The 24612-nt window shown below is 38.0% G+C and overlaps 1 protein-coding gene across 4 annotated transcripts in view; it reads right to left on the bottom strand.

Moving 5' to 3' along the window:
• Positions 1–24612, bottom strand: part of WAPL (WAPL cohesin release factor) — an 80301-nt gene that overhangs the window by 34907 nt on the left and 20782 nt on the right. For 3 of the 4 annotated variants that reach the window (XM_041748597.1, XM_041748599.1, XM_041748596.1), the window contains exons 3-4: positions 18064–19107; positions 15827–15945 (exon numbers count right to left, since the gene is read on the bottom strand). In XM_041748597.1, the coding sequence (XP_041604531.1) occupies positions 15827–15945; positions 18064–19107 (1163 nt within the window). The remainder of the gene's footprint in view (positions 1–15826; positions 15946–18063; positions 19108–24612) is intronic. The other variant, XM_041748598.1, reaches the window with a different exon arrangement.

The raw sequence follows: 24612 nt of genomic DNA, 5'->3' as shown, positions 1-24612 counted from the left end.
TTTATATGGGCAACACAGAAATCATAGCTAAGCATAAATAGATACAACTGTATTTCAACTTAATACAAAATTCCAGATCAAGTCCAGTTAAAAGGATAAAAGAGAAAAAAAAAAAAACATAAGAGAAAGAAACAAGAATGGACCATTAGTTTTGGAGGTAATCCTTATATTCTTAAATCCTCATGAAGAAAAAAAAATGATTAGACTACAAGGGTACAAAAATGTAATGATTATCATTAACACATACATGAATCTAGGGTTTCCATTTCTGGATTTGATGCTGAAACAGGGACCAAATTCACTTTTTCATCTGAAAATAACAAACTGGGCAAAATTTATGAAACCGTTTTTGGAAAATGGACATCAGACAGCACAGCACAATGATCCCTGAGAAGGCAAAAATATGAACTAAATCCTATAATTGCCTGAGTTTCCAGGCAATGCCCCAAGAAGGGAGTACAGTTCAACCAGTAGCATTCTCTCTTACTGAGACAGAACCAGAAAGACGAAGGTGGCTAGTTTGTAGAGCACAGTACCAGAGGAGAGAGCTGCTCAAAGTACTTTGGACATACAGAGGGTCCCCATCAAATACGTAGCTGAGTAATGATGAGCGAATGCGTGAAAAAAGGACCTGAAGCAGGGAATGAACTTCCTCCAGAAGAGCAAGGAAATAATCCCCAGACTGTTCTTTCCCAGAGCTAGAAAAAGTTCACGGTCCCACTAGCCATAGTGGAAAACCTTGTAATTCAGGGGAATCAGGTGATCTATTTTGGGGGGAGGAGGGGTGATCCCTAAAGGCTCTCACTCACCTAAAATTTAAAACCTTCTTAAGGATCAAATATAACTTAGATGCATCTCAGAATAAGTCAAATCTTATATGGAAACATCCAACACCCAACAAAGTAAAAGCCTAAATGACTAGGATTCAATTAAAAATTAACCGGCATGAAAAGTAGGAAAATACAATCCATAAGAAAAACCAATCCACAGAAACAGACCCAGAAACAATACAGATGACAGAATGAGCAGACAAGAACATTAAAAATAACTAACTATATTCCACATTTTTAAGGTAGAGGAAACACTGAAACAATGAAGACATAAAACAGACCTAAATTTACAGAGATGAAACTTCTTTTTTATAAATTTTTGTGGTCTGTATTTTATTTATTTTTATTTCATTTTATTTTGTTTTGTTTTTCTTTTCTATTTTATTTTATTTTACTTTATTTTATTTATTTTATTACTTTATTCTTTTATTTTATTTTATTATTTTATTTTATTTTAATTTTATGAGAGAGAGAAAGAGAGACATAGGCAGAAGGAGAAGCAGGCTCCATGCAGGGAGCCTGATGTGGGACTCGATCTCAGGACTCCAGTATCAAGCCCTGGGCTGAAGGCAGGTACTAAACCACTGAGCCACCCAGGGATCCCCAAAATGAAAATTTTAATGGTTGAGATTAATAGTTGACTATATACTGCCGAACAACTTCAAAATGTAATAAGAGAAACCATCCAAAATAAAACAGAAAAAAACAAAACAAAACAAAAAACAAAACCCCAAAACCAAAACAAACCAAAAAACAATGGACAAAAGACTACAGAGAAATTATGGCTACCAGAAGAGAAGTGGTGGGGAGTGGGTAAAATAGGCAAGGGGGATAAGTGCTCACTTCTCACGATGAGCACTGAGTAACATACAGGATTGTTAAATCACTATACTATACACCCAAAACTGATAAAACACTGTATGTTAGCTATAAGGAAATTAAAACTAAAAAGGCAATAGACTGTTGATTCACTAAGAAAAAAAAAGATGGGGGCATCTGGGTGGCTCAATCAATTAAGCATATGACATAGGCTCATGTCATGATCCCAGGGTCCTGGAATTGAGCCCCACTTGAGGCTCCTAGCCCAGGGGGAAGTCAGCTTCTCCCTCTGCCCCTCCCCCGTTCATGCTCTTTCTCAAATAAATAAAATCTTTAAAAAAATTTTTAAAAAGGGACGCTTGGGTGGCTCAGTGGTTGGGCATCTCCCTTTGGCACAGGGCGTGATCCTGGAGTCCTGGGATTGAGTCCCACATTGGGCTCCTGCGTGGAGCCTGCTTCTCCCTCTGCCTGTGTCTCTGCCTCTCTCTCTCTCTCTCTCTCTGAGTAAATAAATATTAACATTTTTAAAAAATTTTTAAAAATATCCCATTTTCACTTGGAGAATTAAGCTACTTTGAAGAGAGACACAGCTTCAAACAGAGTTTCTGGACACAACATCCCTAATTACTTTAACTTCATAGTTTCTTTTTTTAATATTTTATTTATTTATTTATTTATTCGTGAGAGACAGACAGACAGAGAGAGAGAGGCAGAGACACAGGCAGAGGGAGAAGCAGGAGAAGCAGGCCCCATGCAGGGAGCCTGACGTGGGACTCGATCCCAGGTCTCCAGGATCAGGCCCTGGACTGAGGGCAGCGCTAAACCACTGAGCCACCCGGGCTGCCCAACTTCATAGTTTCAAGTAAACCGGACCCTAGTCCATTTTGCAGCCCAGACCTGATACCAATCCCTCTGTAGATAACACCGCTTTGCCCTGAGCCTCTCAGTGTTTCATTTAAATTTCACTCAAGCTCCCCTGTCCTACAAAAACTTTTACTTGGTAAGAGGTCTCATCATTCCTCTGTTACGCAGGATGCTTTACTGCAGTTAAGTCAATAAGCCTGTTTCTGTCAGACGACAGGTTTTACCAGTTGATTTTTGGCTGACTGAGGTAGGACAAGAGTCACTGCAGTACCAAAAGATTAACAGAGAGACAAAAGTATCTGAAGAATACTGGTTGAAATTTTTCCAAATTTGATAGGGTTGGCAACCATTAAATATTATATATATATTTAGTACTAAATACATATTCTTTGCTGAAAGATACTTCTAAGAATCCCAGAAATAAACATTTATGAACTCCTCCTTATCTCAGAGAATATGAAGGTAAAAATAATATATATAGGGTCACCATCCTCAAAAAAGTACACACCTTATGTTTATTTGAAGTAATCATTAGCATGAAGTCATCAAAGTATCAAGAGAAGAAAGTCTAAGGGCACTTGGGTAGCTCAGTTACACATCTGACTCTTAATAATGATCATATCATGATCTTTGGGTTTTGGGATACAGCTCTGTGTTGGGCTCAGCAGGGAATCTGCTTGAGATATTCATTCTCTCTCTCTCTCTCTCTCTCTCTCTCTGTTCCTCCCCACCCAACATGTGCATGCTCTCACTCTCGCAAATAAATAAGGGCAGACCAGGTGGCTCAGCGGTTTAGCGCCACCTTCAGCCCAGGGCCTGATCCTGGAGACCAGGGATTGAGTCCCACGTCGGGCTCCCTGCATGGAGCCTGCTTCTCCCTCTGCCTGTGTCTCTGCCTCTGTCTCTCATGAATAAATAAATCTTTAAAACAAAACAAATAAATAAATCTTTAAAAAAAAAAAAAAGAAAAAGGAAAGAAAGCCTAGTGAGTTTTCTGTACTTCTGAATAAACTCTAACTAAAATATATCATGAAATGGAAAAACAAAATCCAAAATCTAAGCACCCTAATATACTCAGGTACACATGCTTTAGCAGAGTTTCAAATATATGCCAAAGTTCTCAGTTTTTTCTTTTTTAAAGATTTTATTTATTTATTCATGAGACACACAGAGAGAGAGAGAGAGAGAAAGAGAGAGAGAGAGAGAGAGAGAGAGAGAGAGAGAGGCAGAGACACAGGCAGAGGGAGAAGCAGGCTCCATGCAGTGAGCCGGACACTTGATCCCGAGTCTCCAGGATCACACCCTGGGCTGCAGGCGGCACTAAACCGCTGAACCACCCGGGCTGCCCAAGTTCTCAGGTTTGATTGAGAGTCAGGTTTGACTGACCTATGGTTTCATTTCCTCATTTCAAACTTCATTTTCTGGGAAGTAAGTTATGGAAAAATATTTTGAACTTTCAAACTTTAAAGGTACTCCAAGTACCCTAATAAATCTTTTTAAAAATCCCATAGGGTACCTAAGGAGCTCAGTTGGTTAAGCATTTGCCTTCCGACTCAGGTCATGATCTCGGATCTCGGAGTCCTGGGATCAAGCCCCATGTTGGGCTCCCTGCTCAGTGGGGAGTCTGCTTCTCCCTCCCCCTCTGCTACTCCCCCCTCCCCCCGCTTGTACTCTCTCACTCTCTCTTGCTTGCATGCTCTCCCTCTCAAATAACTAAAATCATTTTTAAAAATCTTTTAAAAATATTACAAGAAAAAGTCTCTCAAGAATTAATCAAGAAAAGAATTCACACTTCCCTAAACCTTTATGTATATCAGATCAACAATTTAAGTACCTGATTTACTATTTAAGTTAAATTCTATCTACATAAAAAGATAACAGGGGCACCGGGGTGGCTCAGCTGAGCGATAGACTTCGGCTGTCATAATCTTGTGATTCTGGCTCCCATGCTCAGCAGGGAGTCTGCTTGTCCCTCTCCCTCTGCCCCTCCGCTCGCTGGTTCGGGCCCACGCTCTCAAATAAATAATGTTTAAAAAACAAAACAAAAAATATGACAGATGCTTCTGCTTTGAAATAACGCATTTGAGGAAATATTAAGACTACCAAAAAGCTTCCATAGGGAGAAAAATATTCTTCCTCACTGGACAGCCTCTTAAAGATGCTTAGTCTCTTAAATTCTCAGCACCTAGCCCTGGGAAAGCCAAGTAGTATATACTGAATAAAACCAATCCTAAAGAAAGCCAGCTACAACTGACCCTCTACCACAGCCTGGCTCAGCCAGAATATGCTCAGCTTCAACAACTCTTTGGATCAGCACCTTAGGAACTATAAATGGGCAGCTATGGCTTTTTACTCCTATACTTTGGCCAGTATCCCAGATTTGCAAATCAATGGCCAGTCTCTTGTTTTTTTTGTTTGTTTTTTTTTAAGGCTGCACATCCATCTGTTATCTCAGGTTTCTAGTCCATGAGAATACAGTAAATTTCACACTGCCATCTTGATGACTGGGTCCCAGGATGGTCAGTGAATTTCCAAACAACAAAGGTAATCGTGGGTAAAATAATCTGACAAAAAAATAAGCTGCTTCATGAGTTAACTGCTAATGATGGATACTGTTAAGGAACATCTGCTCTTGGGTAGGAGGTGGGACTACTTGTCCTTTAAAATCTCTTCAATTGTAAGATTCTGTTTTTGACAACCCATTTAAATTCATTTTATGGAACAAAATAATGAGTTTATAAAACTATAAAATTATACAGAACTGTGAAACTGCAGCTTCATGTAATCTTAATATAATAAATATGTAATAACAAGTAATTTACAATGATACGCAAATTTTAATTCAATTATCCAGAAGCCTGCAATCCAGTGTCGTATTTAATGATAGGTAGAAAAAACTAAAGTCCAGAATGTTCCTATGAGAGTCAGACAAAAGATAATGTCAGATGGGCCCAACACTGAACTACAGGAAAATGATAAAAATGAAGATACAAGTATTTGGGAATTGAAACAGAGATTGACAAATACGGTTATTAGTTTCATCAGTGACCCAGCAGCAGTCTTAATTAGCAAAGTAAGTTGACCCAAGTCTCTGGTAAAATATAACCCTCCAAGCAGTGAGGGTCACACAGATAATCCCTTAAGAAAGAGAGGAGAAAGGCAGCAGCTGAATGGAAGCTAGAAATAAAGCAAAAAGCAGGGAAGGCAAAAGAAATGATTTAAGTATTTCAGCACATATATGACAACTGCAAATAACAGAATTGAGGGAAACTATACCCAACTATCAAAAATAGGATGGCACTTTTTTAAAAAGACATCAAATGACCAATAAAACCATAAGGAGAAACAGGCACTTAAATACCGATATGTTCCAACCTAATCCCTCAAATTCTAATTTTCTCCCTAGCGAGTTAAAATTTTTCTGAGTAATCATCTCAACGTTCTTTAAAATCATCTTTACATTCCTTAAAAAAAAAAAAAAAAATTATGGATGCCCGGGTGGCTAAGCAGTTGAGCATCTGCCTTTGGCTCAGGGTGGAGTCCCACATTGGGCTCCCTGCATGGAGCCTGCTTCTCCCTCTGCCTAGGTCTCTGCCTTCTCTCTGTGTCTCTCATGAATAAATAAATAAAATCTTAAAAAAATTTTCATTCATTCATTCATGAGAATGAGAGAGAGTTAGCGCAGGGGGAGAAGCAGAGGGAGAGGGACGAGCAGACTCTGTGCTTAGCACAGAGCCTGATGTAGGGCTCAAACTCACGACCCTGAGAGATCATGACCTGAGCTGAAATCAAGAGTTGGGATGCTTAACCAACTGAGCCAGCCAGGTGTCTTCAACTACATTCTTACCAGAAGTTTTCCTCACCCTTCTCATCTTTCTGCCACATGTGTTCCCCTAGCCTGTTACAAACAACCCTTTTTGGCATCCCTGGTTAAGTGCTAGGGAAGATTACCAGAGTAGCATCCTTAAAAAAGGTAATGTTCTCTAACATGGGGAGGCAGGGAGAGGCAAGAGGGACCTCTTGGCTAGTTGCACTAAAGCCGAGGAAATGGCCTGTGTGGTCAGGAAACGGGTTATATACATGAGACTGAAAAAATACATAAATATGTTGAAGATAATGGAAACCAGATTTCTCAGCAAAGTGAAACAAAATGTGGAAAGCCTAGAATAAAACATGGCACTGAACCTGAATTAGGTATCTGTGTGAACTCATGGTTCTAAATATAGATACAAAGTAAGTGGAGGGTGGGGGGGGTGGGAGATGCATATATTTATGTTTCCTACCTTTTAATTCAAAGTCCTCCTCAAAGCAATGACAATGCAAAAGAAATGACCATACCTAATCACCAGACTTTCTTTGTTTTTAACTTTTTTTGTTTTATTTATTCAAGTCATCTCTATGCCCAACGTGGGGCTCAAATTCAGGACCCTACGATCAAGACCTAAGCTGAGAACAAGAGTTAGACACCTAACCAACTAAACCACCCAGGCACCCCTACCAAGTCTTTATTTCTAAATACCATTTTCCACTAAAAGAAAACAAGGGGGCAGCCTGGGTGGCTCAGCAGTTTAGTGCCGCCTTCAGCCCAGGGCATGATCCTGGAGACCCCGGATTGAGTCCCACGTGGTCAGGCTCCCTGCATGGGGCCTGCTTCTCCCTCTGCCTGTGTCTCTGCCTCTCTCGCTCTGTCTCTCATGAATAAATAAATAAAATATTAAAAAAGAAGAAGAAAACAGGGGTCCTAGGGTAAATGGTTGATTCCAGGGCTGAGAAAGTAATATGATGAGTCTTTTTTTTTTAAGATTTTATTTATTTATTCATGAGAGACACAGAGAGAGGGACAGAGACACAGACAGAGGGAGAAGCAGGCTCCATGCAAGGAGCCAGATGTGGGACTTGATCCCAGGACCCTGGGATCACAACCTGAGCCAAAGGCAAACACTGAACCACCTAGCCACCCAGGTGCCCCACTATGAGTCTTGAACATCTCAGTATGTCATTAAGTAAAGAAATAAACAAGACTTAGACGCATTAAAAAGAAGTTTGAAGGAACATCCACATGCCAAATCTAATCTGGGCACTGAGGTATCAATAGTATTATTATTTAAATAACAACAATAAATGATTAAATAAAACAGGAATCCTTGTTCATACCAACACAAAGAAATGAATATATAAATACACATAGTCTTACAGGAAGGTAAGAAAAATTTCCCTTAAAATAGAAGGGCCAACTGCTAATAACCGTAGAAGGAATGATGCAAATTAGAAAAAAACATTCAACAACCACCATAGTAAACAACTGACATGGGTAAGAATGAATGCTAAAATTAGTGGGTGAAAAGTTTGATGAGGAAAGCTGAAGAACCTGACAGATATCAAGGGATCAGTTAACATCAATAGTAATGGTACAAAGCGACAACTGTGTGCCACCTGATATGAAGCAATGAGAACATAGTACCTCTTCTGTGGTATTTCCACCAAATACAAATAACTAAGTCACAACACAACAAATAACTGATCTTAACTCTTCAAAGATGTCAAAGCAATGGAAAGACCAGGAAAGACACAGATGTTCCACACTGAAGGAGTAGCAACTTGTCACAACTAAACACAACATGTGATTCTGGACTGGATCATGAGCTCTTTCTTTGGGAGGGAGGAGTGTATTTGTTTTGCCATAAAGCCATTACTGAGACAATTAGTAAAATCTGAATGGGATCTCTATTACTTTATTAATTTCAAAACAAACCCCTGGTTTTGATGGGAATGCTGCAGCTATAGAGTGCTCTTGTGTTTAGAAAGTACAGACTAAGTGTAGGGCATGATCCCGGAGTCCCAGGATTGAGTCTCACACATCAGGCTCCCAGCAAGGAGCCTGCTCCTCCCTCTGCCTGTGTCTCTGCCCCTCTCATGAATAAATAAAATCTTTAAAAAAAAAAAAAAAAAAGAAAAGAAAAGAAAAAAAGAAAGTACAAACTAAAGGATTTAGGAGTAATGAACATCAGGTCTGCAACTTATTCTCAAGACACACACACCCCCAATGGGAGGGACGTCCACTTTGACCCTCACAAGCCATTTGACAACATCTGCAGACATTTTTGGTTGAAATAACTGGGGGTGGGGGTGGGGGGACAGGTTCTACCAGCATCTAATGGGTAGAGGCCAGATGTGTTGCTAAATAGCCTCCAATTTACTAGGGCCAACCCCAAAATAAAGATTTATTCAGTCCAAAATATCTACAGTATTCTCTCCCAAAAGGTAGGGAGGGAAACTCTTGCCACCACAAGCCATGGGCTACTACCTCTTTGCTCCGAAATGAGGTCATTAGAGTCTTTAATCAGATTAGAGAAGACCCAGATACTCCCACTTGACCTATCAGTTCCAGGAGAACTGGAACAACTGCTGAGAACATTTCTTACACCTACCTACTTATCCCCCCCCTTCTTTTCTCTCTGGAGATTTGGGGGTAACCTACATAAAAATTCCTTTGAGACTTGAGTTTCTCTATTTTTTTTTTTTTTTGGCAAAGACAACATGAATCCTAATTTCTTATATATAAAAATCTATCATTATCATTGTATTACTTTATACATATAATCTAAAATGCTTAAAATTTTGATCCATTTATTTCCTCTATTCCTTTACACTCATCAAAACTTGACAGGTAAAATATCCCTTATTTCTATTTCTCAATGGCTTTCTCCTTTTTAACAACTCTGAAGTAGTCTTTTAGTGTCTTGAAGGCAAATGGATGACCTATTTCCTATGAGCTATTTTATACTGCTTAACTTCTTGTTGCTCTCCTCCTGAAGTAGACTTCTAAATTCTTTACCTAGATACCTCTGAAAGGATACATATCTTCCACTGGATCTAAAGCATTTTTTATTATTTTTAAAAGTACAAAAGTACAATAACACATGGATAAGTTTCATTTTTGAAAATTACTGATCCAACTAAATAGTACTAATATATGTAAAAAGATTCTGACACAATCCCACTTTAAAAAAGGGCTTTGGCAAATATTTCAGTAGGAGGTTAAAAAGGAAGTTAAAACAACACTTACTGAAGTTGAGCCTCTTCAGGGAATAAATGTTATCTAGGACTATTGTTTTAAGGCAGGGCTCTACCCATATTACATTTTTCAAGTAAGTTCAATTTCATAGCTCTCTTGGTTTTATAAATTAGCAATCACTTTCTCAATTTTTCTCAGACACTATCCATCAACAGTAAGTAGGTCTTCTGCATACTAGGTTGGTATGACCTATTTACTTTAGGCCAGAGAGACTGCTTCATAATCGGGTCAAGTACATGTACACTGCTGTCTTCTAAGCCACATTAGTAGCAAAGAAATGACTCCAATGTTAAGTTTAAAAACTAAGTTTAAAAACTGAACACTAAGGAATATAAATGAATGTAAATGAGTATCAAGTAACATAAGCACATAGGATAAAATGAGTTCAGAATTTATGAACACGTTACTTCATGACTTCATCATCAGTGAAATAATTTTTTTTAAGATTTTATTTTATTTATTTGAGAGAGAGCACACATGTGTAAGCACAAGCAGAGGGAGGGGCAGAGGGAGAAGCAGATTCTCCACTGAGCAGGGTGCCCAATGCGGGACTAGATCCTAGGACCTGAGCCCAAAGGCACCCACTCAACCAACTGAGCCAACCAGGCACCCACTCAGTGAAATAATCTAAAGACAAAAAAGAACTGGAAAAATCTTAAACTTCACTCGGTATATTTACTGTTCATAGTAATATTGGTATTATAATTTTAAAAGTAATATGCACTGTAGGATAAAGCAAGTAAACTAGTACAAAATTCTGTAATCTTAAATTTGAAATGAAGCTATCACAATATGAACTCAGTTTATTTTTCAACATGTTTCATAGCTCTGTCCAACGACAGAACCTAGAAGCAACAAAGACACCCAGCACCCAGATCTGGGTTTCTAAGTACTATCCCCACCAAAAGAACCAAGGAGCCTTGCATAAATGAATGGTTCCACGACTGAAAGAGGTAAAATACAAGGTGAGTCCCAGTCATCTTTTGTGCAGAATACAAGGGAAACACTCAAAGATGATGGGGTTGGGGCACCTGGCTGGCTCAGCTGATGGAGCAAGCAACTCTTGATCTCAGGATTGTGAGTTTGAGCCTCATGCCAGGTGCAGAAATTACTTAAAAAAACATGATAAAATCCTAAGGGGAAAAAAAAGATGATGCAGTAACAGCAATAGGACACAAGTGATATGCTGAAATGGTTCACAATGGCCCAATCTATTGTAAATACTTTTTTTTTTGAGAGAGAGAGAGGGAGCGAAAGAGAGAACACTTGTGTGTGTGTGTGTGTGTGTGTGCGCGCGTGTGAGCACGCGCGCGCGCGCGCGCGCCATTCTAGGTTGAGGAGAGCAGCAGAGGGAGAGAGAGAATCCTAAGCAGGCTCTATGCCTAGCATGGAAGTTGAAATGGGGTTTGAGCTCTTGACCCTGAGATCATGACTGGAGCCATAATTAAGAGTTGGACCCCCAAACAACTGAGCCAACCAGGTGCCCCTGTAAATATATTTAAAAAATAAAAATTATTGAGTCTGTAGTGTAGGAGAGAGAAAAAGCAATGAGTGGGGAAAGGAGGAAGACAACTTTTTACAGAATTCCAGTTATTAAATGCGGAAGCAACAGCAATTAGAAAACTCACCATTCTGCAACTGTCAATGTAATAAATGATGCAAAGATCAACAATGGATGCTAAAATGATGAAGTGAAACAATAACGGGGAACAGGATATTCACATGGTGCCACAGTAGTACCTAGAAGTTCACTTCCAATTTAGATAACTAAATTACAAAAGGAAAAATATGCCCTTATTGGAGAGTTGGTGATCACAACCTTCATTTGGTAGTCAAACAATATTGAGCAGAATAACCAGGTACTACGTAGCTTCTAATGCAAAGCAACATACACAATTATCACTTAGACTTATTCTTGCCAAAATATGTTTAACCTGAACCTAATCAGCCTTATAGACTTAATTTCCAGTGTTTTATGCCACTATACTACTTTAATATAGTAAAGGACACCATCAGGAAAAAAAAAATCAGATATATTCTGAATGTGGAATATTCTACAAGACAAATATCATGAGTTCTTCAAAATAAATCAGTGCCACGAGAATTTTTAAAAGACAAGGGGACTGTTCAAGACTTAAAAGATGTAACTAAATGATTATGGTTTGGAAGAAAAACAAAAACACTAAAAGACAATTCAGAGATATTTGGGGGAAACAGAATATGGACTAGACATCACACCATATAAAAGAATGGCTAGTGTTTTTAAGCACTGTAGTCATATAACTGCAATTGGTTATGTATGCTTAAAAGACATATGCTATCTTGGGGCACCTGGCTGGTGGAGCATGAGACTCTTGATCTTGGGGTCATGAGTTTAACCCCACACTGGGTGTAGAGATTGCTTAAAAATAATTTAAAAAAAAAAAGACTTTTCTAAGGAGTTTGGCAGTGATACTAATGTGATTTTTTGATACCATATAATGAGATGTGTCACCATTTGAAAGATATGCACATAAATCAGTGTAACCAATATTTTCCAAATGACCCAATGTATGATGTCACAAAGCATGTATGTGTAAAAAATCCACTCAACATCAAAGACCAAAAAAGAAGAAAGCAACAACAGGGATGCCTGGGTGGCTCAGGTCATGATCCCAGGATCCTGGGATCAAACCCTGCATCCGGTTCCCCACAGGGAGCCTGCTTCTCTCTCTGCCTCACTCTGTATCTCTCAGGAATAAATAATAATAATAATAAAAGTAAAAGACCAAAAAATAAAAAAATAAAAAAAATAAAAGTAAAAGACCAACAGATTTTAATATAACAGAATGAAAGGTTCATTGGCATGGTTTTAGATTCCAACTGCAACTAATCTTTAAAAAATGCCCATTTGTTGAGTTTTGGTGTAGTACCAAAGAACATTCACAATTACCTGAAAAGGCTATTTAAAATATGTCCACATATCTGTGTGAAGCTGAATTTTCTTCATATATTTTAATTAAAACATCATAATGAAATATACTGAATGCAGGAGGCTGAGAATCCAGCTGTCTTTCATTAAGCCAAACTTTTAAAAGATTTGCAAAAAATGTAAAGCGATGTTATTTTTCTTACTACTTTCTTAAGATTTTATTTATTTATTCATGAGACAAACACAGACACAGAGGGAGAAGCAGGCTCCTCACAGGGATCCCGATGCGAGACTCGATCCCCGGACCCTGGATCATGCCCTGAGCCAAAGGCAGATGCTCAACCGCTGAGCCACCCAACAGTCCCTATTTTTCTCACTTTTTCTCAGTTTTTTTCTAGTTTTTATCTCTAACTTGATATTGTCTCTGCACATATAATCAAAAGTTTTTAGACAATTCCTTTTTTTTAAGAGATTTTGTTTATTTAAAAATAGGTAAATTGGGACACCTGGGTGGCTCAGCGGTTGAGCGCTTGCCTTGGACCCAGGGCGTGATCCTGAAGTCTAAGGATCGAGTCCCACATCGGGCTCCCTGCATGGGGCCTGCTTCTCCCTCTGCCTGTGTCTCTGCCTCTCTCTGTCTCATTAATAAATAAATTCTCAAAAAAAAGCAAAAAACAAAAAACAAAAAAGCTTGTACTTTAAAAAAATAAAAATAAATAAAAATTTTAAAAAATTAAAATAGTTAAATAGGCCAGGCTTACACCCCGGGCTGAATGCGGCACTAAACCGCTAAGCCACCGGGGCTGCCCAACAAGTTCTTTAGAGATGTCTGGGTGGCTCGATGGTTAAGCTTCTGCCTTCTGCTCAGGCCGAGACCCCAGGGTCCTGGGATCAAGTCCTGCGTCGAGCCTGCTTTTCCCTCTGCCCATGTCTCTGCCTCTCTCTGTGTCTCTTATGAATAAACAAATAAAATCTTTAAAAAAAAAAAGTTATTTGGGGGGCATCTGGGTGGCTTAGTTAAGCATCTGCCTTTGGCCCAGGTCATGATCCCAGGATCCTGGGATGGAGCCCCATACTGGGCTCCCTGTTCAGTGGGGAGCCTGCTTTTCCCTCTCCTGCTCTCCCTGCTTGTGCTGTCAAATAAATAAAATCTTAAAAATAAATAAGTTCTTTGTGATTCTCAGTAAATTTTTAAAGATTGTAAAGTGGTCCCGAGACCAAAGAAATTGGTAACTATTGCTCTGCAAACCAATATATGCCATACACAATCTCATATAAGTCAAAAACATCATCTCAGCATTAATGACTAAAGTCTATACAGGCCATACACACTATGTTCCACACTGCCCTGGCCCCAGAACAACTTGAGCTTATTAAAATTAGCATTAAGCACTTTTTTTTTTTTTGGTGAGGAGGTGGCCATATAGGGGTACAAAAGTATAGCACAATTATTCTGAAATGATTCCCAATTAGCTCTTTACAGAGATAAAAGAATAAAAATAAAATGAGGCTGTATGACTTAGCCTTACTCATTCTTAGACACGCTTATCCTTTTGCTGTTTATAAACATTCAATCTGGGATGCCTGGGTGGCTCAGCAGTTGAGCATCTGCCTTTGGCTCAGGGTGTGATCCCGGATTTCCAGGATCGAGTCCCGCATCAGGCTCCTTGCATGGAGCCTGCTTTTCCCTCTGCCTGTGTCTCTGCCTCTCTCTGTGTCTCTCATGAATAAATAAATAAAATGTTTTTAAAAAAAAAAAAAAAAAAGAGAGAGAGAGAGAGAGAATGAAGAGACAAGTCACAGAATGAGGTATCAATGTGCAAATTATTTCTCTAATACGGGATTAATATGTAAAGAATCCCTATAACTCAACAACAAAAAGATAAATGACTTGATTCAAATATGCACAAAGGACTCGAATAGCTGTTTATCCAAAAAAAGATATATGAATAACCAATAAGTACAAAAAAAGATGCTAAATATCTCTAGCTAGGGAAATAAAATACCATTTCATACCCATTAGAATAGCTATTATTAAAAAAATAAACAAAAAACCCCACAGGGGCTCCTCAATGGCTCAACTGGTTAGGCTCCAACTTGATGCCAACTCAGGTCTTGCTCTCAGGGTCATGAGTTCAACCCCTATGTTGGCAGGGAGTCTGCTTATCCCCCTCTTTCTGCCCCTTCCCCTATGTTCTCTCAAATAGATAAATCTTTAAAAACAAAACAAAAACAGAAAATAAGTGTTGGTGAAGATAGAGAAAATGGAACCCTTGAGCACTGCTGGTGGAAATGTAAAATGGTTCAGTCACGGTGGAAAAGAGTTTGACACTTAAAACAGAAATTCTACTCTTAGGTATACATATCCAAAAGTATTGAAGGCAGGGACTCAAATAGCCAAAAGGTGAAAACAACTCTAATGATGAATAAACAAAATGTGGTATATACAAAATGTTCTTCTAAAAGACGACACAGGGAAAAAGACGAGAAGGCCATGTGACAGAGGGATACACTGCAGTTATGCAGCACAAACCAAATACCCAGAGTCACTAGAAGCTGGAAGAGGTAAGGAAGGATTTCCCCCTATAGTCTTTGAAAAAGCATAGCCCTCCCAGCATCTTGATTTTGGACCTCTGGCATGTTGAACTGTAAGAGAATAAATACGTTTTTAAATCAGCCAGTTTAGGGCTTAAACTAATACAAACAGTATTTTTTGAAGTATCAGCTAATAGAGGAGTTGTACCAGTGGATGGCAGAGCAGGGTCTTCTCATCAACAGAATACCCTTGAACAACAATAAATATAGTATATACCAACAATACAATGTTTTTCAGCCATAAAAAAAGGAATGAAATTTTGATATGTGCTATGATATAGATGGACCCTGACCACGCTATGCTTAGTGAAATAAAGACACAGATAGGTAAGTATTGTATGATTCCACTTACAGGAGTTAACCAGAAGAGGCAAATTCATAGAGACAAAAAGTAAAACAGTGTTTACCAGGAGCTGGGGCTGGAAGGACAAAGGGTGAGTTATTATTGTTTAATGGGTACAGAGTTTTTGCTGGTGATGATGAAATGTTTTGGATATAGATAATGGGATGGTTACAAAACACTGTGAATGTATTTAATGTTACTGAACTATATATATACTAAAAATTTTAATAGGTATATCTTTCACACTTAAAAAATGGTTTAAAATGTTTGAAAAATTGACTTACATCCTCGAAAGATGAAATTTGTTAGTAATTTTCAAATAGAAAAAGTAAAAACTGTGCCCTAGTGTAATAATAAATAACACACATCACTGATAATGCTTTACTTACCCGTTTGGGACCACTAAAAATCTTTCTGGTGTTTTCTTTTGATTTATCTCCTTGTTTATTTGGGGGCTTCTTCACACTTTCAGGCACACCAGGCAAGTCCTCTGTAAAATCCAAGTTTTCTGAAATGGTAATCAAAACTAGCTAGCTTTCTAATACTTCAAATTAACTACCAAACAAACTATGAACATTTGGGGGAGTGATTTATTGGGAGGGAAAAGAATAAAAGGAATAAAAGCACCACTCAGTTGACAAAATATTCCTAACAATATTAAGTCCCATTTTGCCATTCTCACCCTCCTGTTTGCTCCCTACTCTAGGAGAAAAATCAGATCCCTACTCTAGGAGAAAATCAGAAATCTAGTTACAGTGTACGTGCTTCAGTTTTATGTTATGTAAATGGAAAAATTAATTCTTCTGTAAAATAACTGAATATCTATGGACAATGACATTAGGATGGTCTAATTTAAACACATACACACTATATCAGGTGGTATCTACCTTTAACATTTTCCTAGAACTTAAGTAAAACTGAATATGCTGGCCTTCAAAGTATGTCTGCTTACATCTACAAAAACAGAAAAAAGAAAAAAAAAGAAAAGAAAAGAAAAGAAAAGAAAAGGAAAGAAAAAAGAAGCTATCCTTAGCAAAAGATAGAAAATGACCTAGTACAATGTAGCTCAATGATTTGTTGGTCTTCATACAAAAAATAAGCAAAGAATTAGATTAATTCCTAAATGACTTTTTTTCTAGCCTAAACACAAAAAAGAAAAACAGGAAGACTTTTGCTAGCCCAATCCCTAAAAATGTTTGCTATTTTATATATCAGATGAAGACCCAAATTCCAACTTTGGCTATATCTATCAAATGGTGTCTAATTTTTAAATTTTATTTGGTATCACCATGAAGTTTCTGAACCTGATGATTTCACATTTCAAAGCTTAAAAGTTATATTACCCCAAAGTGTAAATTTCAGCCAGAGATTTTCAATTGCTGATTAAGATAACTTGCTATCAAAGTTAATAAATGATAAGAGCTAAGTAAACTGCGGGAAGACAGAAACTCAGGTTTCATACATCATTATTTTATCATCCTCCCAAGAAACCAACTGTAAAACTGTCTGCCCAGTCAGATCTCATGTGACTAGCAAGGTTGCTGCAAACTTCAGTGCTCCAGAAGAGATTCAAGACAACACTGGATGAATTCTGACAATACCCTTTATTTATTGCTTCTATTTATTTTGGGAATAAGGAGTGAGCCCTTAGGCACTATTCCTATATAATTCTAGTTTTGAAGAGCGACTCTAACAAAACTATTTTTAGGCCAAATATAACAAAATGGTAGAGTAGTCTCAAGTATGATGATGTACAAGAGAATCTATACGTAAGAATACTATCAGAATTCTAATTCACCATAATGACTTCACAGTACAAAAACTGTATGTAGCAAGTAAACCAATACAAAGAAACTATGTACTTGGTTAAATATATATAAGTATAGCCCCTATATCCCAGAGGCTTTCACTTACTCTTCCTCACAAAGCCCGTGTCAGGTAATGACTTAATTCCAGCAAAGCTAACCTACTTCTTTTGTTTGTCTCTCACAGTAGATTATCAACTCTTTGAGAGCCTCTAGTCATTACTGGCCGTCCTATTTTAAGAGACAAACTTCACTGTTAAGAGTGAATAAATACTTAACTAGCACTTTTCAATTTTATTAAATCAACTCAAGAGGATGATTTTTAAGATTAAGACTTAAGATTTGAGAATGTTTTAAACATTTATTAGTTCATTAGTTTTGAGCCAAATACAAAGCCTTTTATCAATTTTAATTTTCCAATTTTTCCATTATTACATTCTACTATCAGTGTAGTTCTAAACTGCCAAAATCTACCTTTAAGTCTCCACTGCATTTGGATTTTCAAAGTGGAAACATCAAGTTCTCTAATACTCCTATACACACACACACTCTTAAAATTCTCTAATGGGAATTAAAACACAAATACGAAATTAAAACACAATTATATAAGGATCAGTTATAAATCTATAAATTGATCCTTACAATGTGGAATTAACATTTAAAATGCTGTAAATCTGGATAAGGTAATCTGTAGTCCTAAAGAGTACTTCTACTAAAATTGAACATAAGTTAAAATTAAGTGTCTAAGTAGAAACTAAGCAGCTGCTGATTTAAACCTAAAAGGCATTTACTTAAATTTTTTTTTTTTTTTAAAGTCTTACCTGCATTGTTAGCACTAGACTGACTGTCCTGGGAATTATCAATGCTTTCAGGAGGAGGCTGCAAGGAGGGGGATGGAGCTGTTTTAGTTCTTTTTTTGCTTGTCTTTCTTTCCACTGGACAGTCATCTTCATCATCATCTTCACTTTCACTGAGATCATCAAAACCAAAATACTTAATTTTGTAATTAGAACTTCCAGAACCTCCTTCATCACCTCCTGTCTCATCATGATCTTCAAAACCAAAAAATTCAAGTTTAACATCCTTTTTAGATTTAGTATTACTAGGTCGAAATCTAGTAGTGGTCTTAGAAGTCGCAATATCTGCCTTTTTTCTTAGGCGGCCAGCTTCGCCCAAATCTGCAGGGGTTGATGCAGTGAATTCATCCATGCTCCGTTCCATAGTATCCTGTATGGTAACATTACAAACTGACAAGCAAGATGGATGTAAAACAGTGTAATCTCTAGTCCGTCCAACTGTCCCTCTAAAACTGGTCCCAGAACTTACACTGCCTTTCTTTGCCTGATTCAGGCCATCCTTACTTGATTCACTGTTTGCTTTGGCTAAGGCCTGACTGGTTCCGTCCATTAGCTTATCAAAATTTGAAGCTCCTTGTGAGGATTTTGCTTTATTGGCCCTACAGTACGTCCTACAGTTGCTTGGCCTAAGAACACTTTGCATGATGTCTTCCTCAATGGCTTCATTTAGATTTTCCAACCGGTTTTTAAAATCCTCATCCTTCATCTCCAAAAGAGGATCACTATCCAAACTTAAAATACAATCTTCTGATCTGATATCTTCAAAATCATTATCCCATTCATACAAACCAGTTCTTACAGATCCCTTAATGGGAGATGTTTCTGATGGAGATTCTGACCTTTTTCCAAGTTGAGAGTTCCAAGTGTCATTTGTTTCCTTGATTTCATCAGCTTTGTATACAGAAGCTACTGTTGTTTCTGCACTGGGTTTCTTAGTACTGTCTTCAGCATTTTTGTAAATATGGTGACTATTCTTTTCATATTCTTCACTAAAATTCTCCACTTTATCTATAAAAATTAAAAATAAGTCAAGGGTAAAAACATAAGTGACACCAATGTCAAAGTTAACAAATAGGAATATCTGGCTACTTCACAGTACAGAATCAATCTTGAAATAACGGCAGTTACATTAAATTATGAAGAAATTAATGGATATTTACATATCTGACATTTCCCCTTCCACCTTTTTTATTTTTAAGGGGGGGGAGGGGCGCGAGGAAGAGGGAAAGAATCCTAAGCAGGCTCCACGCCTAGCACGGGAGGCCTACACAGGGCTCCATCTCCAGGACCTTGAGATCAAGACCTGAGCTGAAATCAAGAGTTGGGACGCTTAACTGACTGAGCCACCCAGGCTTTTTTTTTTTTTTTTTAAAAAAGCACAGAGCTCTCCTTTTAGTGAACTCTCCCTAGACATTCAAGTCCCTTAAAATTGTTACCCTTAACTCAAGAGATTTCAACATTGTTAAGCAACTAGATCAATTCAGAAATGACTAAGCCAAATCTTCTGAGGTTTTGCAAATAATAATGCTTAAATTGAAATTTACTTAGTAGAATCTAAAGAGTATAACACAGGGGTGCCTGGGTAGCTCAGTCAGTTAAGCATCTGCCTTCGGCTCTGGTCGTGATCCCAGGAGCCCTGCATTGGGCTCCCTGCTCAGCGGAGAGGTCTGCTTCTTTCTCCCTCTCCCTTTGCCTTTCCCTCTGCTTGTGCTCTCTCTCAAATAAAATATATAAAATTTAAAAAATAATAATAATAATAAACAGTATAACACAATAAATTATAATATTCTGGCAATGTATCTCTCTGGAGTAAGAACTCCCATAAGGCATGCCACTCTGTCAAGAAACCCATCTCTGGGTCAGATTTCTTTCACTATTTCTGCTTTCCAGTCTTTCTCCTAATCCTATATGCCATGTAACTTCAAAGATTTTTTTTTTTCTTTTTTTAACAGTGGCTCTGGTGGATAACTGGCTACCCCAGCAATTTAGTAAACCTTAAACTTCCTATTCATTTTGAACTTGAGGAATTCATTTCTGCTATCTTTAATTTTTATCAGAAACATTTTCGTTAACCTTTCTAAATGAGAGATGAAAATAGGATTTGAATTGGTATTATGATTAATTCTCCCAGCATTGAGTGGTAGAAAAACACTAGCAAAACGTTTATGCCAAGCAGTAAAAGTACTTAAAAAGTGCACTTATATTTAAGAAAAGCCAATTACAGATCTCAATTAACAAGCCATCAAGTATAGGCAAAGGAATGATAACATAAATTCAATGCACAGCTGTTAATGCTACCCAATGGGTTTAAACATAATTTAACTTGTTAGACTTATATTTACTTACCTTTAGAGAAGGCATCTAATACCTGACCTGTTTTATTCTTAAACAGTCCCCAGCAGAAGGCAAAGATCTATAGTTTTCATGATCTCAGAAGTACCATTTGCTAAGCCTAAAATACTGAAAAGCTAAAAATTAAAAGCTAACTCTGACATCTGATATCTTAAAAGGGATAGAAACAAAACCAAGGCTAAAACCAAACCAGAAAAAATATCACCACTGCTTTTACTAACAAGTGGAGAGAGAGCATGGTAGCTGAGTCTGGAGACTTATGTTGCCCTGGCTCTTCAGAGCTCATCAGAGCTCAGGCAAGACCCCTAACTTTGGGAGTTTTCCTGAGGGCTTCAACTTCCTTATCTGTTCAAAAGGGAAGCCACTGACCTAGACTACTTTACAGCATTACTGAAGGAATTATTTCCTAATAAATAGCTTGTGGGAGTACTTAGTATGCTTAGCTACACGAAGGTCTCTGGGAGGTCATTAAACATTGTATTACCCCCCTCCTTTTTTTTAAGAGACAGAGGAGGAACAGAGGGAGAGGGAGAGAGAGAATACTAAGCAGGCTCCATTACCAGCCAGAGCGCTGGCTCAGTCTCACAGTCCTGAGATCACAACCTGAGTGGAAATCAAGAGTTGGATTTGGATGCTTCACCGACTGAGTCACCCTGTCACCCCTACACATCACTTTTATAATTGTAGAGCATTCTATTGTCTTAATGTTACAAAACTAATTTAGGCTGTTTCTAATTGTTTTATGTAATAAATATCCTTTTTTTTTTTAAGATTTTATTTATTTATTCATGAGAGACCCAAAGAGAGAGAGGCAGAGACACAGGCAGAGGGAGAAGCAGGCTCCATGCAGGGAGCCCGAAGTGGGACTCAATCCCAGGACTCCAGGATCACGCCCTGAGCTGAAGGCAGGTGCTTAACCGTTGAGCCCCCAGGCGTCCCTCCTAACTTAAAAAGTTTATGGGATACCTGGGAGGCTCAGCAGTGGTTGAGTATCTGTCTTCGGCTCAGGGTGTGATCCCGGGGTTCCGGGATCGAGTCCCACATCAGGCTCCCTGCGAGGAGTCTGTTTCCCTCTCCTAGGTCTCTGGCTCTCTCTGTGTCTCTCATGAATAAATAAATAACATCTTTTAAAATTACAAAAAAATAACCTTGTTCTTTGCTACTTGATGTTTTAAGAAGCTAAATGGATTTATGTGACAGAGAGGCTAGGGTATTTGAGGGAGGAGGACAGCTGAAAGTAGTTCTGCATTTCAGGGTAAGGTATTGTTTTCTCTTCTGAAGGTATAGTTATAAATATTTGTTTCAAAAAAAAAAAAACAAAAAAAAAAAAAATAAATAAATAAATAAATAAATAAATATTTGTTTCAGAGCTAAATGATGAAGGACTATGGAAAGTGTTTATTTTGTGTATTAGAATATGGTTATAAAGAACTTGGACATCATAGGCAGAACTGTTGGTTACGTTGGCTTTTATCTATGTAATGTATTTCAGAAACTTAAAAATACATAATGTACTTTAATAATTCATCTGTAAGACCGTTTTTGCCATATAATTGAATAGATGAGTAAATTATATCCGCTAAAGAAACTTATAGATATAACTTTATTTTAAAAAATGTTTTGAGGGCAGCCCCAGTGGCTCAGTGGTTTAGCGCCTGCCTTCGGCTCAGGGCGTGATCCTGGAGACCCAGGATCGAGTCCCACATCAGGCTCCCTGCATGGAGCCTGTTTCTCCCACTGCCTGTGTATCTGCCTCTCTCTCTCTCTCTCTCACATGAATAAATAAATAAAATCTTTTTTATTTTAAAGGAAGGTAAGTTTGTGAGCAGAGATTTATTAATGGGTTTCACAGGTTCTTCATATTTTGTGAAACTGTATGAAAATGTGCACACATTTTTCAGGGATAGTATGTATAGTTTCAGCAAGTTTTCAAACTAAAATATACTTTTATTGGTTTAAAGGAAAAAGAGAAGGAGGAAAATATATGTCGGATATCAGTGTATATTGACTAGAATTTCAAATGTCTATGGGAAAAATGGATTATTCAATCAAGGGTAGTGAAACATCTGAGGGAAATAAACCGAATATTAAAATATATTCTAGGACGGCCTGGGTGGCTCAGCGGTTTAGCGCTGCCTTCAGCTCAGGGCGTGATCCTGAGGACCCGGAATCAAGTCCCACATCAGGCTCCCTGCATGGAGCCTGCTTCTCCCTCTGCCTGGGTCTCTGCCTGTCTCTCATGAATAAATAAATTTAAAATAAAATAAAATATATTCTAGATTAAACAAAGACTTGCATATGGAAAATGAAACTATATACATATTATAAAATAAAAGAGAATTTTAAAAACTACATTAGGGGGATCCCTGGGAGGCTCAGTGGTTTGGTGCCTGCCTTCGGCCCAGGGCATGATCCTGGAGTCCCAGGATCAAGTCCCATATTAGGTTCCCTGCACGGAGCCTGCTTCTCCCTCTGCCTGTGTGTCTGCCTCTCTCTCTCTCTCCCTGTGTCTCTCATGAATAAATAAATAAAATCTTAAAAAAAAATACATTACTCTGGAATGGGGAAGTTCTCTAATACAAAGCCCATAATCCATGTTAATTTATTTTTTTAATTAATTAATTTATTTATTTATTATTTATTTTTATGATAGTCACAGAGAGAGAGAGAGAGAGAGAGAGCCAGAGACATAGGCAGAGGGAGAAGTAGGCTCCATGCACCGGGAGCCTGATGTGGGATTCAATCCCGGGTCTCCAGGATCGCGCCCTGGGCCAAAGGCAGTCGCCAAACCACTGCGCCACCCAGGGATCCCCAATCCATATTAATTTACATAAAATCTAAAATTTCAGCAAGTTAAAGGAACAATAAAATGTAAAAAACATAATTGCAATTAATATTACCAAAAAAGAGGTCAATTCCCTTCATTAAAAGAACTCCTACACATCCAGATGAGTTAAGAGAACCTAAGTATGGAAAAAATATAACATTTTTAGAATATCTGAGTATATCTTTATGACCTCAGGGAGGGAAAGTTTACTTCAAAGAGATACAAAAACCATTAACCATAAACGAAAAGAAATTTCATCAAAAATTAAGTCTGTCCATAAAACACTAAGTACTGACACTACATAAATAATGCATATAACTCACTAGTAAAAAGATGCCCAATAAAAAAATGATCAAGAGACTTGACCATTCACTTAATAAGAAAGGATATTCAATAAGGGTACCTGGCAGGCTCTTGATATCAGTTCAGATCTTGAGGTCAGGGTCATGAGTTCAAGCATAGTACACTGGGCTCTGCACTGGGTGTGGGGTCTGCTTAAGATTCTCTCTCTCCCTCTCCCTTACCCCCAATCATGCATTTGGTAGATAGATATAGATAGATAGACAGACAGACAGACAGACAGAGGTGCCTGGGTGGCTCAGTCAGTTCAGTGTCCAACTTTTGGTTTCAGCTCAGGTCATCATTTCATGGTCATGGATTCGAGCCCTAAGTCAGGCTCCACACTCAGCACAGAATCTGCTTGGGATTCTCTCTCCCTCTCCCCCTCCCACTTGTGTGTGTTCTCTCTCTCTAAAATAAATAAATATTTCAAGTAAATAAAAATAAAAATAATTGAATATTAGCAATTCCAAATGGTTCAGCATGAGAAGTATGCTCATAGCAACATCATTCCAAACCAATGAAATCTAAATATTCATTAATGGGACAGTCAATAAAGTGGTCTGGTCAAAGAAATACTTCAGAGCAATAAAAATAAAACTACAGGGGAGCCCGGAGGGCTTAGCGGTTTAGCGCCGCCTTCAGCCCAAGGCGTGATCCTGGGGACCTGGGATCGATTTCCACGTCAGGCTCCCTGCATGGAGCCTGATTTTTCCTCTACCTGTGTCTCTGCCTCTCTCTCTCTCTAATAAATAAAATCTTTAAAAATAAATAAATAAAATAAATTTTAAAAACTACCTTTCTATAGGAGCATATCTTATAACCACTAACAAAGAGCGTTTGGGTAGTATCTTCCACAATTAAAAATGTCCATGTCAAAGAAATGAACTTACCTTTTTGAAGCAAGCAGCTTTATATGTACTTACTCTACAAACAATAAATGTGAAATAACGTAAGAAACAAGAAAACTCACTATAATTTCCTGGGTTTTGCCT

Source organism: Vulpes lagopus, chromosome 3 (genome assembly GCF_018345385.1).
Source record: "Vulpes lagopus strain Blue_001 chromosome 3, ASM1834538v1, whole genome shotgun sequence".
In the NCBI taxonomy this organism is placed as follows: Eukaryota; Metazoa; Chordata; class Mammalia; order Carnivora; family Canidae; genus Vulpes; species Vulpes lagopus.
Note: the sequence above shows the minus strand (reverse complement) of the source record. Positions and strands in the feature narration are given on the sequence as shown.